Source organism: Elephas maximus, chromosome 25 (assembly GCF_024166365.1).
Source record: "Elephas maximus indicus isolate mEleMax1 chromosome 25, mEleMax1 primary haplotype, whole genome shotgun sequence".
Taxonomy (NCBI): Eukaryota; Metazoa; Chordata; class Mammalia; order Proboscidea; family Elephantidae; genus Elephas; species Elephas maximus.
In genome coordinates, this window is record NC_064843.1 from 37,617,742 (window position 1) to 37,632,282 (window position 14,541).

At 54.8% G+C, this 14,541-nt stretch overlaps 1 protein-coding gene across 1 annotated transcript; it reads right to left on the minus strand.

Annotated features, from left to right (window-relative positions):
• Window positions 1–2,088: 2,088 nt before the first annotated feature.
• MYLK2 (myosin light chain kinase 2) lies at window positions 2,089–13,899 on the minus strand. The gene is made up of 12 exons (XM_049869776.1): window positions 13,751–13,899; window positions 12,864–13,311; window positions 11,738–12,039; window positions 9,904–10,009; window positions 9,117–9,210; window positions 6,355–6,464; window positions 6,133–6,274; window positions 4,716–4,786; window positions 4,455–4,583; window positions 3,708–3,860; window positions 3,416–3,548; window positions 2,089–2,256 (listed from the first exon to the last, which is right to left on the minus strand). The coding sequence occupies exons 1-12, from the start codon at window positions 13,800–13,802 to the stop codon at window positions 2,176–2,178; spliced, it is 1,821 nt and encodes a 606-aa protein (XP_049725733.1). The 5' UTR covers window positions 13,803–13,899; the 3' UTR covers window positions 2,089–2,175.
• Between the last annotated feature and the right edge of the window lie 642 nt (window positions 13,900–14,541).

The following is a 14,541-nucleotide window of genomic DNA, read 5'->3' on the forward strand; positions in this document are numbered from 1 at the left end:
AGGGGTGAGGATCTGGGTGAGGACCGGGGTTTCACCCTCCAGGCCATTGTTCACGAGGCAGAGGAAGGACTGGTGAACTGTCAAGATCTAAGGTCACTCTCAGGATGCAGTCCGTGTATGAGTTAAGAGCAGGGGCTCCAGGCCCAGACCATCTGGGCACAAGTCCTGGCTCTGCCACTGACTACTGACCCTGCGCAAGGGCTTACCCTCCCTGAGGCTTGGCTTCCTTCCACATCTGAGAAATGGAGATAATACAACAGCCACGTGCAGGGTCACTGTGAGACTCAGTGGGCCCAGGACCTGTCACAGTAGGTGCTCAGTACTTGTTGATTGCTTTCTCTGCTATTCCTGCGGGAGCCTATGTGCCCCTGCCATGCTGATGAGCTGCCCCGCTCAGGCCAGTTCCACTACTGACTCAGTTCTCACAGCCACAGGCTGCACCCTATTAGGGTTAAACTCTCCTGCCCCCTGGGATGCTCCCTCCAGCAGATGGAGCTCCCTCCCCTGCATCGTAGGCCTTCCTGAGAGGGCTGTGGCCCAGGGGAAAGGGCAGAGAACAGCCCCCTCCCCAAGGTCTCCTGGGAGACCCCGTCATTGCAGGCCCAGCGAAGTCACCACAAACCTGTCTATCCTTCCGGCCTCCACCTAGGGACCTTGCTTTCTGCTTCTCCTTGTTCTAGTGAGAAGCAGGGTGGGGTTGATTTCAAGCCCCAGCCCCTGACTTGTTGAGTAGCCTTCAAGTCCCTCCCCCTCTCTGAGCCTCAGTTTTCTCATCTGTCAAGTGAGGCTAACAGCACCTGCCCCAGTGCTTGAGTTCACCGAGTGCCTCCGCGTGCTGAGAACCGGTGCCGAGTGCAGAGTCTGTACTGACTTGTGCGACCATCACACCATCCTTTGCAGTAGGTCCTATCACTGCCTCACTGTACCTGCCTCAGTGTCCTCCTTGGTAAAACAGGAATAGCATTTACCTCATAACGTTTTGAGAGGATTAAATGAATTAATGTATGTAAAAACGCTTGAATAGAGCCTGACACACAGTAATCACCCAAGTGCTGGCTGTTGTGAGCTCCCTCTCACAGGTGAGAAAACTGAGGCACAAACCTGGGAAGCCACTTGCTGAGTTCACACACTGGGCCGTCTGGCTCTTGAGCCTCAGTAACTACTACACTTCTCAAAAGGACATACTAAAGCGCCAGGCACGAGGTGGTGCTCAGTGACGGCGGTCGTCTGTAACTTCACACACGTGTGGGTGCACCCACTTAGAGAGGCAAGATAGCCGCATCCAACCTGTACATTTATTTACAAGGCACAAGCGGAGAGCAGGTTGGGGGATGCCCGACGGCCTATGCCACTCCTCTGGGCCTGCTGAGCTGTCACCCGAGGGCCCTCTCCCTGCCTGGGTGACCCCCGGGATGGGGCCCCAAGTGGCTAGGTTGGGTCTGGCTTGGCCCTCAGGCAGGCTCGGGGGTGGTCTCCTGTGTCCCCCAGGCTTCTCCCCTTCCCCTCCGCCAGGCCTGGGCTGGGCGCCCTCTCTCTTACACAGAGTTCCTGTGTGTTGGTGGTCGCAAGGAAGGTGGGCGGGGGCCGAGCCCAGGCCAGATGGTGTGTGTTAGGCCTTATCTGTTGGGAGTGGGGAGGCGGGCGGGGGCATGGAGGTCCTTTTTCACAAAGCCTGCTCTGTCTCCCTGGCAGCTGGGCCTCAGGAATCAGCATTGCTGTCTTCCTGCCCCACCAGGAGCCTCCCATCCACAACCACAGAAGCCCCACACCCTGGGACCCCCACCCCTCCCATCCCAGCTAGGAGCAAGCCCAGGCCAGGGATGGCCCAGAAGGGGCAAAGCAGGGGTTCCAGGGCAGCAGTTCAAAAGGGAAGTTGGGGAGGTAACAGGGAGTGGCTTCACTGGGGACTGTGGAGTCTGGCCGTGGCTGATGGGCCAAAGTGCTGTCTGGGGAGGCGGTAGCAGGATGGATCCAGGCCACACTCCAAGGCAGCTCACGTTGGCAGAAGCGGTCACTGTGTGGGGGTATGAGGAGTCCCAAGCCTTCCAGCCTGGTGCAGCCTTGTCCTGGCCAGCCACACCGGGGGTCTGGCCTGTCTATTCTGGCCTTCTGGGCTGTGGTGACTTCTGCCCCGGCCACTGTGAGGCTGCATCCAGGCCTCAGCCGCTCCCAGGCTCAGACCCCTAGAGACATCAGTGCCCCGGAGCTGCTGATCTTCTTAAAGCGGTTGGCAGCGCTGACGGCAATGAAGTTTTTCTGGGGGATGAGGGAGAGGTGAGAGGGGTCACAGTCAGCAATGGGGCATGGGAGAAGCTGTGAGGGAGCTGGGTGTCTTTCTTAACCAGTTCTCATGGTGACTCCATGTGTGTCAGAGTAGAACTGTGCTCCATAGAGTTTTCAATGGCTGATTTTTTGGGAGTAGGTTGCCAGGCCTATCTTCCAAGGCACCTCTGGGTGGATTCAACCTCCAACCTTTCGGTTAGCAGCCAAGCATGTTAACTGTTTGCACTACCCAGAGACTCCCCGTCTTTCTTCAAGTCCCCTTCATTCCAGAAGGGTTAGAGACCAGGGAGGGTGCAGTGTCCAAAATGGTCACAAGGGGTGACGTGGTGCTGCATAAAGAAGGATTTCTTCATTCATTCAACATACGTGGAAGCCAGCCCTGACCTGCTCAAAAACCCTCCAACAACTCCTATTTCACCCCAAGTAAAAAAAAAAAAAAAAAAAACCCTCACCGTGGCTGACGAGCCCCTTCACACCCTGCCCCCCGTTCCTTTCTGACTTCACCCCTCCAACCGCCCTCTCTCAAGTCACTCCAGTCATGCTTAGCCTTATGTAAAATAGAAAGTCATGTTCCTCAGAGTGGCCAACCATGCTCTGCCTCGGGGTCTCGGCACAGGCTGTTCCCTCTGTCTGGAACATTTTTCCCCCATGCCAGCTCCCTGCCTCACCTCCATGCTCCTTCTCAGTGAGCCCTCCTTGGCCACCCTATTTCAAAGTACAGCCTCTTGATGCTCCTGACCCTACCCCCCTTATTTTTTTCTAGAGGCCTTAACTCCTTCTAATGACTCCCTTCCACCCCTCCAAAAGGATGCCCACACAACTGAGATCCTCGGTTCTTTTTTTCAGTTGTATCCTCAGTAGCCGATGCACAATCAACTTTTGCAAAATGAAGGAAGGACCTTTTCCTGAGCCTGACCCAGCTCTGGGGCAAGGTGGCAGGCGTGGTGGAAGGTCACTGCTTCAGGGCAGGAGCCAGGCCAGGACAAAGAGAGAAACCTGGCATTTTCCAGACAGGGCTGGGCTGGACACCAGAACCTGCTGAGGCCGAGCAGGCTGGCCTGGGACCTGGCACCAGGACCTCTTCTTACCCAGAGGACCCTCCATCCCCTCCCTGCCCCCAGGCCAGCTGTACCTTCCAGCGCCTCTTCATGAGGTATTTCTTAAGCAAGATCTGGGACTTGAGGAGTCGGTTACAGCGCTTTGCTTTCTCTGCCAGGTTGTTGAGCCAGGGGTGGGCGAGGCACTGGGCAGCGCTCATCCGGGCCCTGTGGGGAGGGGACAGCATGGTGACGGTGGGGGCAGGCTGATGGGGTGCCAGAGCCCAGCCAGCCTCCTGGTCTGTTCCCACCCCGTTGGCATGTGCGCCTGAACACATACACACTCAATTTGCACACAGGGGGTTCACCTCCTGGGGTCAGCCTTACCTCTGGTCCTTGACGATGAGATTGGACACAAAGTCTTTGGCCTCATCTGACACGGCCTCAAAGGTCTCCTCATCAAAGTACCAGTTGGCAGACAGAACGTTGTTTAGGGTCTCTGTGTCATCGTCTCCCAGGAACGGGGAGAGGCCACTCAGCCTGGAGGGAGAGGTGGGAGGAGAGCAGGGAGGTGAGACTGGAGATACTGAGTCACCTTTGGGGATCAAGGGATGGGGACAGATCCTAGGTGGTAGCACCATGTGCTGAAAAGACCCCCAGCCTCTTGAGTGGGACAGACCTGGGTTTGAATCTGGCTGGGTGACCTTGGGCAAGTCACTTCCCCTCTCTGAGCCTCACTCTTCTCATCTGTAAAATGGGCATAATCATCCCAGCTTCTCAAGGTTACAGTGAAGATGAGGAATGGTGAGTGCAATTCACATGGTGAGTGCACAAAAGATGTCTGCTATCCCTCCACCCTGCTCTGGGGTCATCAGAGATCTGCTGTCCAGAGTCCTGGGCTAGGACACTTATGTTTCCAAAAGCCTTTAGAAGCCTTGGTTTATTCATTTATAAAATGGGTACGAAGTTCCCCTTCCTTGGCTCTCCCTAGCACTCCCCCGCCCCAAAAAAAACCCAGACTAAGGGACCATGGAGGTGGGACCACCTCACCAGGACTCCAAGACCAGTCTTGGCCCTTGGCTCCCTGCCCACGTGCCCCTACCCCAAAAAAACCCACCCTCCCTTGGGGCTCACAGCATGTAGGTGATGACCCCCATACTCCACATGTCTGTCTTATCGGAGATTTGGTCGTAATTCACCACCTCAGGTGACAGGAACTCTGGGGTCCCAAAATTCACCTTCAGCTTCTCTTTGGGGTTGTACCTTGGGAAAGAACGAGAATTCAGAGCACAGCTCCTGGTTCATTCCTGGGCACCCTCCACCACCACCCCATCCCCTGCTGACCTCAGATGCCTGACCTGTCCTCCCCTCCCCCCCCCGGCCACCAGATGGTACCTCCGTGCCAGACCGAAGTCAATGATCTTCACCAAATGGCCAGTGGTGTTGACACACAGGATATTCTCTGGCTGCGGAGAAAGGGGGCCCTGGATCAGCCTCTGACCCAGCTTACCCTCTGCCTCCCCAGGTCCACCAAAGCCCAGGCTGTCAAAGCAGACAGACCCTCAGAGACCAACCAGGCATGCCCACACAGGCCCAGAGAGGGTCCTGAGGCCCAGATAGGGGTGGTGGCTGCTGAGGCCTGGAAGCACAAGGCTGGCTCACGTGGGATGTGCCTTCGTTTAGAAGCACTAAAGAACAAAGGTGTTTCAGCTATTCCAAAGAAGAGGCGTTCCCTAGGGTCAGGTGCCAGCCCAGGGCCCCCCGAGAAAGCCCCTTGGGAGCGGAGGGCTGCACCTGTCCCTGTTCTGTCTAAGATGGGCTGTTCTTGTCTCCCCTGTTAGGGATGGTGCTGGCGGCAACCCACAACACGCAGGCTGTGTCAGTCAGTCACTTTCCCCCCAACACCCCTATCCTGTTTGAGCAGATACTGTTACCATCCACCCCCATTTTATAGTTAAGGAAACTGAGGCTCAGACAAAGTCACCCAGCAAGGACTTCTATCAATTTTAAACCTGGATCTCTACCACCTAGAACACTGCCTGGCGGATAAAAAAAAATCAAGTCAATTCCAACTCATGGAGACCCCATGTGAGCCAGAGGAGAACTGTGCTCACAGGTTTTCAATGGCGGGTTTTTTAGAAGTAGGTCATCAGACCTTTCTCTTGAGGTACCTCTGGGTGGACTTGAAACTCCAACCTTCCACTTAAGCAGCTGATCGCATTAACTGTTTGTACTGCCCAGAGACTCCTTGGCAGATAGTAGGCCCCCAGTAAATATTTATTGATTGTTGACTCAGTGAACAAATGTTCATTAGTGCCAACACTGAAGTTGATCCTTTTGCAGCTCTGATTAACTTCTGATTAACTTCCATGGGTGAGACGGAAACCCTGGTGGCCTAGTGGTTAAGTGCTTCGGCTGCTAACCAAAGAGTCAGCAGTTCAAATCCCCCAGGCGCTCCTTGGAAACTGTACAGGGCAGTTCTACTCTGTCCTATAGGGTTGCTGTGAGTCGGAATCAACTCGATGGCAACGGGTTTGGTTTTTTTGGTATGGGTGAGACACTGAGCTTGGGACCCTTCCAGCAAGTACTTAGGACTAGACTAGAAGCTCCATGAGAGCTGAGACCAAGTCTTCTTTCACTCTCTGGCCCTTAGTGTGTGCTCAATTAAACCCTTTTCAATTTTGAGGGGAAGCATGGATAGAGGAAGAGAAGGAGAGATGGGAGGATGGAGGAATGGATGGCTACGGCGCTGATTTGGATGGCTGGGCGCTGCTCCCGCCCGCCCCCCCCCCAACAGGCCTGGTGCCAGTACCTTGAGGTCCAGGTGCAGAACCCTCATCTTGTGCATGAAGAGGATCCCGTCACAGATCTGCCTCACGAACACCATGGTGTCCACCTCCGTCAGCTGGTAGTCCTCATCCACAATCCTCTCGAAGAGCTCGCCGCCCTCGATGCTGTGTGCACAGATCCCTCTACAGGCTTGCTTCCGGGCCTGCAGACCCCCACCCAGGCCTCCCACCACCACTGCACTCACTACTCCATGAACAGGACGATCTCGTGCGGGGTCTCAATGGCTGCGTAGAGCTGGATCAGGTTGCGGTGGTTGAGCTGGTTCATAACCTCAATCTCTAGCATCACCATTTCCTGAGGATCAGAAGTCAGGGCTACCATCCAAGTCTCATCACACGCTGCCTTCACCCTCTGTACCTGTGGCCTCCACCAGACCCATTGGGCCTCGCCTAGACCACTGCCAGCCTCCTCTTCACTGGCTGCCTTGCCTTCTATCTCTTCCCACCCCACATCTGTTGTCTTCACCACCCCCAAGACCCTGTCCTCCTCCTACTTCAGTCCCTTCCTTCCTCCTGGAGCCTCTGGGCAGGGGTATACATTCCCCTCTGTAAGGGGACCTCTATGCATGCACCATTCTCTCCTCAGTGCCACCTCCCGTCATTCCTGCTGGGACACCTTGCCTTTGCTGGTTCTCCTCCTCCTCTTCCCAGGGCTCCATCCTCTCACTTCATCTCTTCCCTGTCTATACCTGCTCCCTGGGAGTTTTCATCCTAGTCCCACGATTTTACATTCCCCCCAAATGTGACTGATCCCCAAATATATATTTCCATCTCTAAGCTCTTCCTTGAGCTCCGGAGTCCAATATCTCCAGTTGCCTACTTACCATCTCCCTTGGATGTCTAAGAGGCATCACAAATCTACCATGTCCAATATTAAACCCTCGATACTGCCCTTTCCCCACAATTGAATCTCCCTCTTTTCTAGCATATCATGTTGTCCAGCACCTGGCACAGCCCGTGACTCAAAAAAGGGGCTTAATAATTAATGAAGAAATGGCTCAAGATTGATTACCTGAAAAGCGTTGAATTGGCAAATGTTGTGTTACATGTTTTCATGATAAAAAAAAAAAGAAGTGACTCAAATTGATTGACATAGCACATACATACAGAGCTCCTGTGCTGAGCCTTCCTCAGGAAGACTCATTAACAACCTGCATTATGCAGATGACACAGCCTTGCTTGCTGAAAGTGAAGAGGACTTGAAGCACTTACTGATGAAGATCAAAGACCACAGTCTTCAGTATGGATTACACCTCAACATAAAGGAAACAAAAATCCTCACAACTGGACCAATAAGCAACATCATGATAAACGCAGAAAAGATTGAAGTTGTCAAGGATTTCATTTTACTTGGATCCACGATCAGTGCCCACAGAAGCAGCAGTCAAGAAATCAAATGACATATTGCATTGGGCAAGTCTGCTGCAAAAGACCTCTTTAAAGTGTTGAAAAGGAAATATGTCACATTAAGGACTGAGGTGCTCCTGACCCAAGCCCTGCTATTTTCAATAAGCTCATATGCACAGGAAAGCTGGGCAAAGAATAAGGAAGACCGAAGAAGAGTGGATCACTTTGAATTAAGGTGTCGGTGAAGAATATCACATACACCACGGACTGCCAGAAGAACAAAAAGTCTGTCTTAGAAGAAGTAAAGCCAGAATGCTCCTTAAAACAAGAATGGCAAGACTTCGTCTCACATACTTGGGACGTTTTATCAGGAGGAACCAATCCCAGGAGAAGGACGTCAGGCTTGGTAAAGAGTCAGTGAAAGAGAGGAAGGCCTTCATTGAGATGGGTTGCCACGGTGGCTGCAACAATGGGCTCAGGCATAGCAACGGTTGTGAGGATGGTGCAGGACCTGGCAGTATTGCCTTTTGTTGTATTTAGGGTGGCTATGAGTAAATTTTTTTTTTTTATGAGTAGGAATCAACTCAACAGCGCCTAACAACAACAACCTACACCAAACCAGGTCCCGAGTTAGAGATCTGGGGACCCAGTCAACAATAAGATGAGTCCTGGTCCTGTCAAGCGGGAAGAGACTGAGAAGCCCATGGTCCTATTTACAATGTGCTGAGAGCGTCCATGGAAAATCACAGGGCTGCCACAACCTGGAGCTACCTGCCATGTTCTCTCGAGGCTCTGGGCCTGTACATGTGCTGTTATCTCTGCCTGGAGCACCCAGGACCTAAGTTCTCAGTCTACCTGCCTCAATTCCACAGGATCTCAGCAGGTACTGCTGTTTCTTGCCCTCAGGCCTTTCCTCCCACAGTCTCTTCCACCTGATGCTCTCTTCTCTGCTTTCTTTGCTGGAAACCACTATCCTATTCTTCAAAGCCTTCACTCATGTGTCCAGGAAGTTTCTACAACCCCTTGAACTGAGACAGGCCTTCAACCCTGAGTTACAGCTCTGGGCACTCTAGGTTGCTGCGTTGTCATCACCACTTCACACACAGGACTCCTTCACTCCACAGGAGCCTCTGCCCGTGTTCATCCATTCCTTGGGCTAACACTGCTCAAGGCCTCTACTGAGCCAGCCCTGGGCTGGGAGCTGGAGGCAAGGCTCTAGATGGACCTCTTTACCTTGGGGTCAGCAGCCTAGGGGTGGGGCACGTCCTCTTCACTTCTGGCCCCTCAGTGCCCAGCACAGGGCCTAGCCCAGAGCCAGCACTCATCCGCCGTTACTGAATTGAGTCAGAGGGCATGAGTATCCCTTGCTAGAAGAGGAAGTCACCAGAATAAATTCACAAACTGAGGTGTCTGGCCTATGATTATAGGAAGTCGGGTCCCTCTAGCAGGACTGTCTGTTTGTCTATCCGAGTTACATCTGCAATGCATCAGGGCTCCCACACCAGGCCTCTGCTCAGAGGCATGGGTGGAGGGAGGTGAGAGGCACCCACTCCAAGGATCCCCTCCCCCTCCCACGCAGCCAGCACCCACCCCCCACTACCTTGTCTTTGGGGGTCTGTTTCTTGATGACCTTGGCTGCCAGCTTGAGGCCAGTAGATTTTTCTGTGCAAGTGCACACCGCTCCAAACTTGCCGCTGGATGGGAAAAGGCTGGGTGAGGGGGCTCCAAAGGGGATGGGAAGGGAAAGGTGCGCTCTGCTGCCACCTCAGCCCAGACCTGGTGGTGGTCTTGGGGCCTCCCCTGTAAGGTAGGGGACACTTGGCCCAACCAGCCCCACCTCCCTTCTGAAGCTGGGAGGCGTGCTGCTGGGACAGGGGCTGAGGCATATTCTTGGAACCACACAAGCCATGTGTGCAGGAAGAGGAGGCTCACAGGGAGGATGGCCGAAGATGCACAGCCCAGATAGGTAGGCTTATGGTGGACAGAGGCCTGGGGGCTTTGGGCCCTGGGGGAAGGTACGCCAGGGCAGGAGGGAGGCCAGTATTTGTAGAGGTACCAGACTGTGTTAGGGCTGTTTGTACAGCAGGAGTCACCATGAGAGGGTCAGAGTGTGGGCCTGAAACCAAGACAGCCAGGAAACTACTGTCTGTTTCGTATGGGAAATTCTGAATGGTTTGTCTGATGGCATGTCTGTATGAGTGACAATGACACCAAGCACATCACAGCACATATGATGGCTTGCACACGACAGTGTGTGGCCATGTAGAAGTGAGTGTGTTGCAGTGTGTCATGTCCAAGTGGGTGTGTCTAGGCTTGTCCCTGGGAAGACTGGGGCAGGCTACTTGCACCTCCTCCCCTGTGCCAGTGATGTGGGGTCCAGCGCTCACCCTCCCAGAGCATCCTTGGAGTTGATGCTGAATTCACTGTTGACGTTTCCAGTCCTCAGCTTCACGATGCGGTGGGGGAAGGGGGCGGGGGGTGGCGGGCAATCATCTGGGGAACAGAGCAGAGTCATCACAGTCAGGGCCGGGCGGGGGCTGCTGAGGGCTCACCTGGGTACCACCCCTCCTGCTTGGCTCATCCCCCTCCATAGAAGTTCTCCAAGTGATACTGATCCAGGATAGAGGTTGGGACCCAGTTTCCAATTTCAGCTTGGGGCAGTCTCTGCCTCTCAAAGAGGGAGACTCAGCTTCTCCCCTCAGAACAATGGGGAAGCTGACTGGATTTCCTAGACCCTCCACAGGGATGAGGCATGAAAATCCCATCCCAAGATATCTGCATTTCCATTGGAAAAAAAAGGGGGGGGCAGCCAAAAAGGTGGGATGCCAGAGAGTGGGGTTGCTATGTCTGAATGATGGCAAGTGGTGGGACCTTCCTAGCCTCCCCTCTAACGTCACCACAATGCTGGCCAGACCTAGGAGAAAGAGTGTCCAATCCGGGCACGCATGGCCATGGGGGACTGGGACTGAAAGGTTTAGTAGAGAGAGGCTGCCATCTGGTGGCAATCATGGAGAACAGTCGGTCTTGGCTGCCCCCAGGCTGAGTCATCGGGAATGGAAACCTCTTTATAAATAGCATAGGTGGCAGGGAAGCCGGCTGGTGATAAATCAGATGGCCCTTGGAGGTTGTTCAGGTCCCATCACCCCGAGGATGTGATTTGTGGGTGGGGTGGGGAGGAGGTCTCTGCCGCTGCTGGGGAGGAGGCAAGGCTCCTGGCTGCCACCCAGCCGCCAGGTCCTCCCACCCTGTCTGGGTGGCATCGTGCCACTCACCAGGCAAGCTGGCGGGTCTCCCAGGGCACCTCGGCCTGGAGAAGGGGGGGGGTGTCAGGACATTCTGGGCTCTCCTGACCCCATCTCACCCCACCCCCAGCCCTGCCCCACCCTGCCCAGGCCTTGTCCCTGTTCACCTGCTCGACAAGCACGCTCATGCTTGGTGGCTCCTTGCTGCGCACTCAATAAACCTTGTCTGATGGTCAGTTAGGGCCACTCCACGGCCCTGCCCCATCTCACATGTCCAGCTCCCTTGGTCACTGCTTCCACACACACATGCCTGTGCTCCTCCACTCATGAACCCTCTACGGCTCCCATGACCTCCAGAATGAAATTTAACTACCAAAGCCTGGCATGTGAGCCTCTCTGCAGCCCGACTGCAAATTCTGCTGTCTGCGGAGTTTGTGTTGGCCCAGTGGTCAGGCTCCCTAGACAACCTGCCTGAGTTTTCTACCCTGTTGTGGCCAAAGTAGAAGAAAGTCAAAAGTAGGCTCTGCACTCAGGCTGTCTTGGGTTCAAATCCTGTCTCTGCCACATTCTAGCTGTGAATTTTAGGGTGCTTCATGTCCCCTTCTGTGAGCCACCGCTTTCCCATCTGTCAATAGGGCTCAGGAACTCTTACTTTCTGGGGTTGTGTGTCCAGATGGGCCTGGGTAAGGCATGGCTCTGGACAGTTCAGCCCTCTGAATGGAGACACATGGGGGAGATACCCCTCCCCCCTCCTCAGGCCCCAGGGAAGCCCCAGCCCTGCCCCGCCCATAAAAAAACCCAAACCAAACCCACTGCCCTCAAGTCCATCCTGACTCATAGCGACCCTGTAGGGCAGAGTAGAACTGCCTGGTAGAGTTTCCAAGGAGCACCTGGAAGATTCAAACTGCTGACCTTTTGGTTAGCAGCCATAGCTCTTAACCACTAGGCCACCAGGGTTTCCCCCCTGCCCATGGCCCACCTAAAATCTCGAAGCAGTCCTCCTCCCTGGGTGTGAGGCAGAGGGCCTGCCCCACCTCCGATCTCTGCGAGGGAACAGCCTGGAACTCTATCCCACTTGGAGTATCCTCTTGCACTTTAGCCTGGCCAGCCTGGCCTGGGGCTTTCTCTCCTGCTTCCTTCTGGCTCCCTTCCGGGGTGTTCTTCCCTCCTTCTGCCACTTTGGCTGGCCCCGGATCCACGGGGCCAGGGCTCACGGGCACCCCTTCAAAGACAAGGCCCAATTCCTCACTTGGGGGCTTCTCAGCCAGGAGCTTCTCAGGGCTAGAAGGAGAGAACACAGAGGTGAAACCCTCAGCGGCCTCAGTCTTCTGCCCTGGGGAGGCCTCCATGCTTCCAATCCTGCCCTCCCCAAATTCACCTTGTACAAAATCCCAGTGAATGGTGTGGCCATTATCTTGACAATCAACACACTAATAGATCATTAATAACTATTAGTAAGAATGCTGATACGGTTAATCATCATGGGGACACAATCAGGGAGACGGCGTACCTCTTGCTTCATAAAAACTGTGGTTTTTACGTGATGTGATATTAATACACAATGATCAAATTAGTGTTATTAGTATAGGTTGCAGTATATCCATAACAACCTTACTAATATGATTAGCATGAAGGTAAGTGAAACCAATTGCATAATAAGCCTGGTACTATGTCATGGTTATGGGGAAGTATTAGTAATGGCCTACTGATGCACTTCTCAGTCATTTTTTCATAGTAGATCAATAATTATCATTAAGAAGAAGGGTCATCCTTGCCTCCTGATCCCTAGCCCTGCCCTTGGCTAACCCAAGTTCATGTAGTAAAGCAAACTCTGGTCTCCAGATGCCTACAGGTGCTTGACCCAGCCATCTGGCAGGCCCTCTCCTGTCTGGCATCATAGGCTTCTATGAACTATGGCAAAATCCTGGTTTCTGCAGGGGGACAAGGTGACAGGACCAATGCCCAGGACAGGGGGTGTTGAGTGTCAGAATGACCCTCCACAGCATGGGATGCAATGACAGTGACGCCCAGGATGGGGGAACTAAGCATGACCCCTGGGGACAGAGCTGCAGGACCCCTCCCTGCTCCCTGGCAGGGGCACTCACCTGGAGATGCTGGCAGGGCAGCTGGGACTGTGCAGGAAGGCGGGTGAGCCCCTCCTGACTGAGGCCAGGTTCTCTGCTGCCTTCTTGGCCACCTTGGGCTCTCCAGGGTCCTGGCTGCCGGAGGTCCCCTGCTCAGCCATGGGCTTCTTGGCGCTGGTCTCAGTGGTTGCAGTTGGCTGGGGCAGATCTGCCAGCTGCCCAGCACTGCCCTCAGCAGGCCCCCCGCCCAGGCCCCACTCTCCCTCAGGGTCCCGGCTGCTAGTTGAGGGCTGGACCAGGGCACCATCCCCTTTCTCTGAGGTGGGGGCTTTGTCATCTTTCTTCAGGTTGGGTGGATCAGGTTCTTTCTCTGGGTCTGGGGAGCTAGGATTCTTCTTTGGGTCTGGGGGTCCAGGCTCTTTCTCTGCAGCCGGGGGTCCCTTGTCTGCTGCACTTTTGGGTGCCTTGTCTACAAAGGAGGTGAGAGGTCACTCAGGATCTGCCCTGTTCCTGCCCTCCCCCCCCCAAGCCAGGCTGGGCAGAGACCAGCTCTAGGCCCAGGTCCCCTTCCAGGTCCCACTTGATGGGGCCCTAGGTATGGGCTGCCAGACCTTGGAGGTCCTTGGTGGGAGGCCTTGACGCCCACTTTGATCCCTTGCCCGAAGGGTGTAGGTGCCCACACAACCATCCATGGAGGCCTCATATTTTCCCAGTCTCTTTGGGGAGGGCTTCATACAGGCTCTGGCCTCAGCCCCACCCTATCCAGAGAATATTCTGATTTCTGTGTCCCCCGTGGCCTGCGCAAAGAGGCCTCCAGCACAGAGCTTCCCACTAAGGATCCTGCCTGAGCCTGGATTCAAACACTCCTTCCCAAGCTCCTCCCTCTGTCTCTTGCCCCAGCTTGGCACCTGTTGACGGGCTCTGGATTCCCAGCTTGACTGCTCCGTTTTCCGTCGCCATGAGGTAAGGAGGCGTGTGCTGCTTTGCGTCTAACTCAAGTCTTTCTAGCTGCAGAAAGAAGAGTGAGGTATGTCAGGCTGTCGGATTCCTCCTCTTGTCTGGCTGTGGAAAGACAGGAGCCCAAGGCCAGGTGGCTGAGGGGAGAGAGGTACCTGAAGCAGAGAGGGGAGACTAGTGGCTGTCTGTCGCGCAGCAGCCACCCAGGAGCAGTCCTGGTGTGGTTGTAAGGGACTGGGCTGGGTGGGCAGAGGTGGAGGCAGGGGCGCTGGCAGTGGAGGCGGGGACGGGGGAGAGGATCTCTTACACCAGGGGCCATGCAGCTCGGACTGCCACCACCTGTCACTCTTGGCCCCTGTTCAGAGGACATGGCATTCTTCCCACAGCCCAACTGGGGGAGAGTGGGGTTGGGACAAGCAGGAAGAGACAAGGGAGGGGGCAGGAGGGGGAGCAGCCCTTTTTCCAGGCCTTGCCTAGGATCCCTGGCTTGCACGGGATCGGGGAGGGGGACTGGAAGAAGAGGGGCTATCAGGCAGGGTGAAGGGCAGGACTCCATCCACTTCCCATGCTGCATCTCCTAGGGTCCCCAGAAACTGGTTAGAGCCACACAGACCCAGGGACAATCACCCTGACCCCAGCACCCACCTCTGCCCACGACCCCAGTCCCTGGCATCCGGAACTACTTGGATCATCTTTGGGTAAGAAATTGGCTCAGAGGCATTTGCTCAACACATCCATGGAC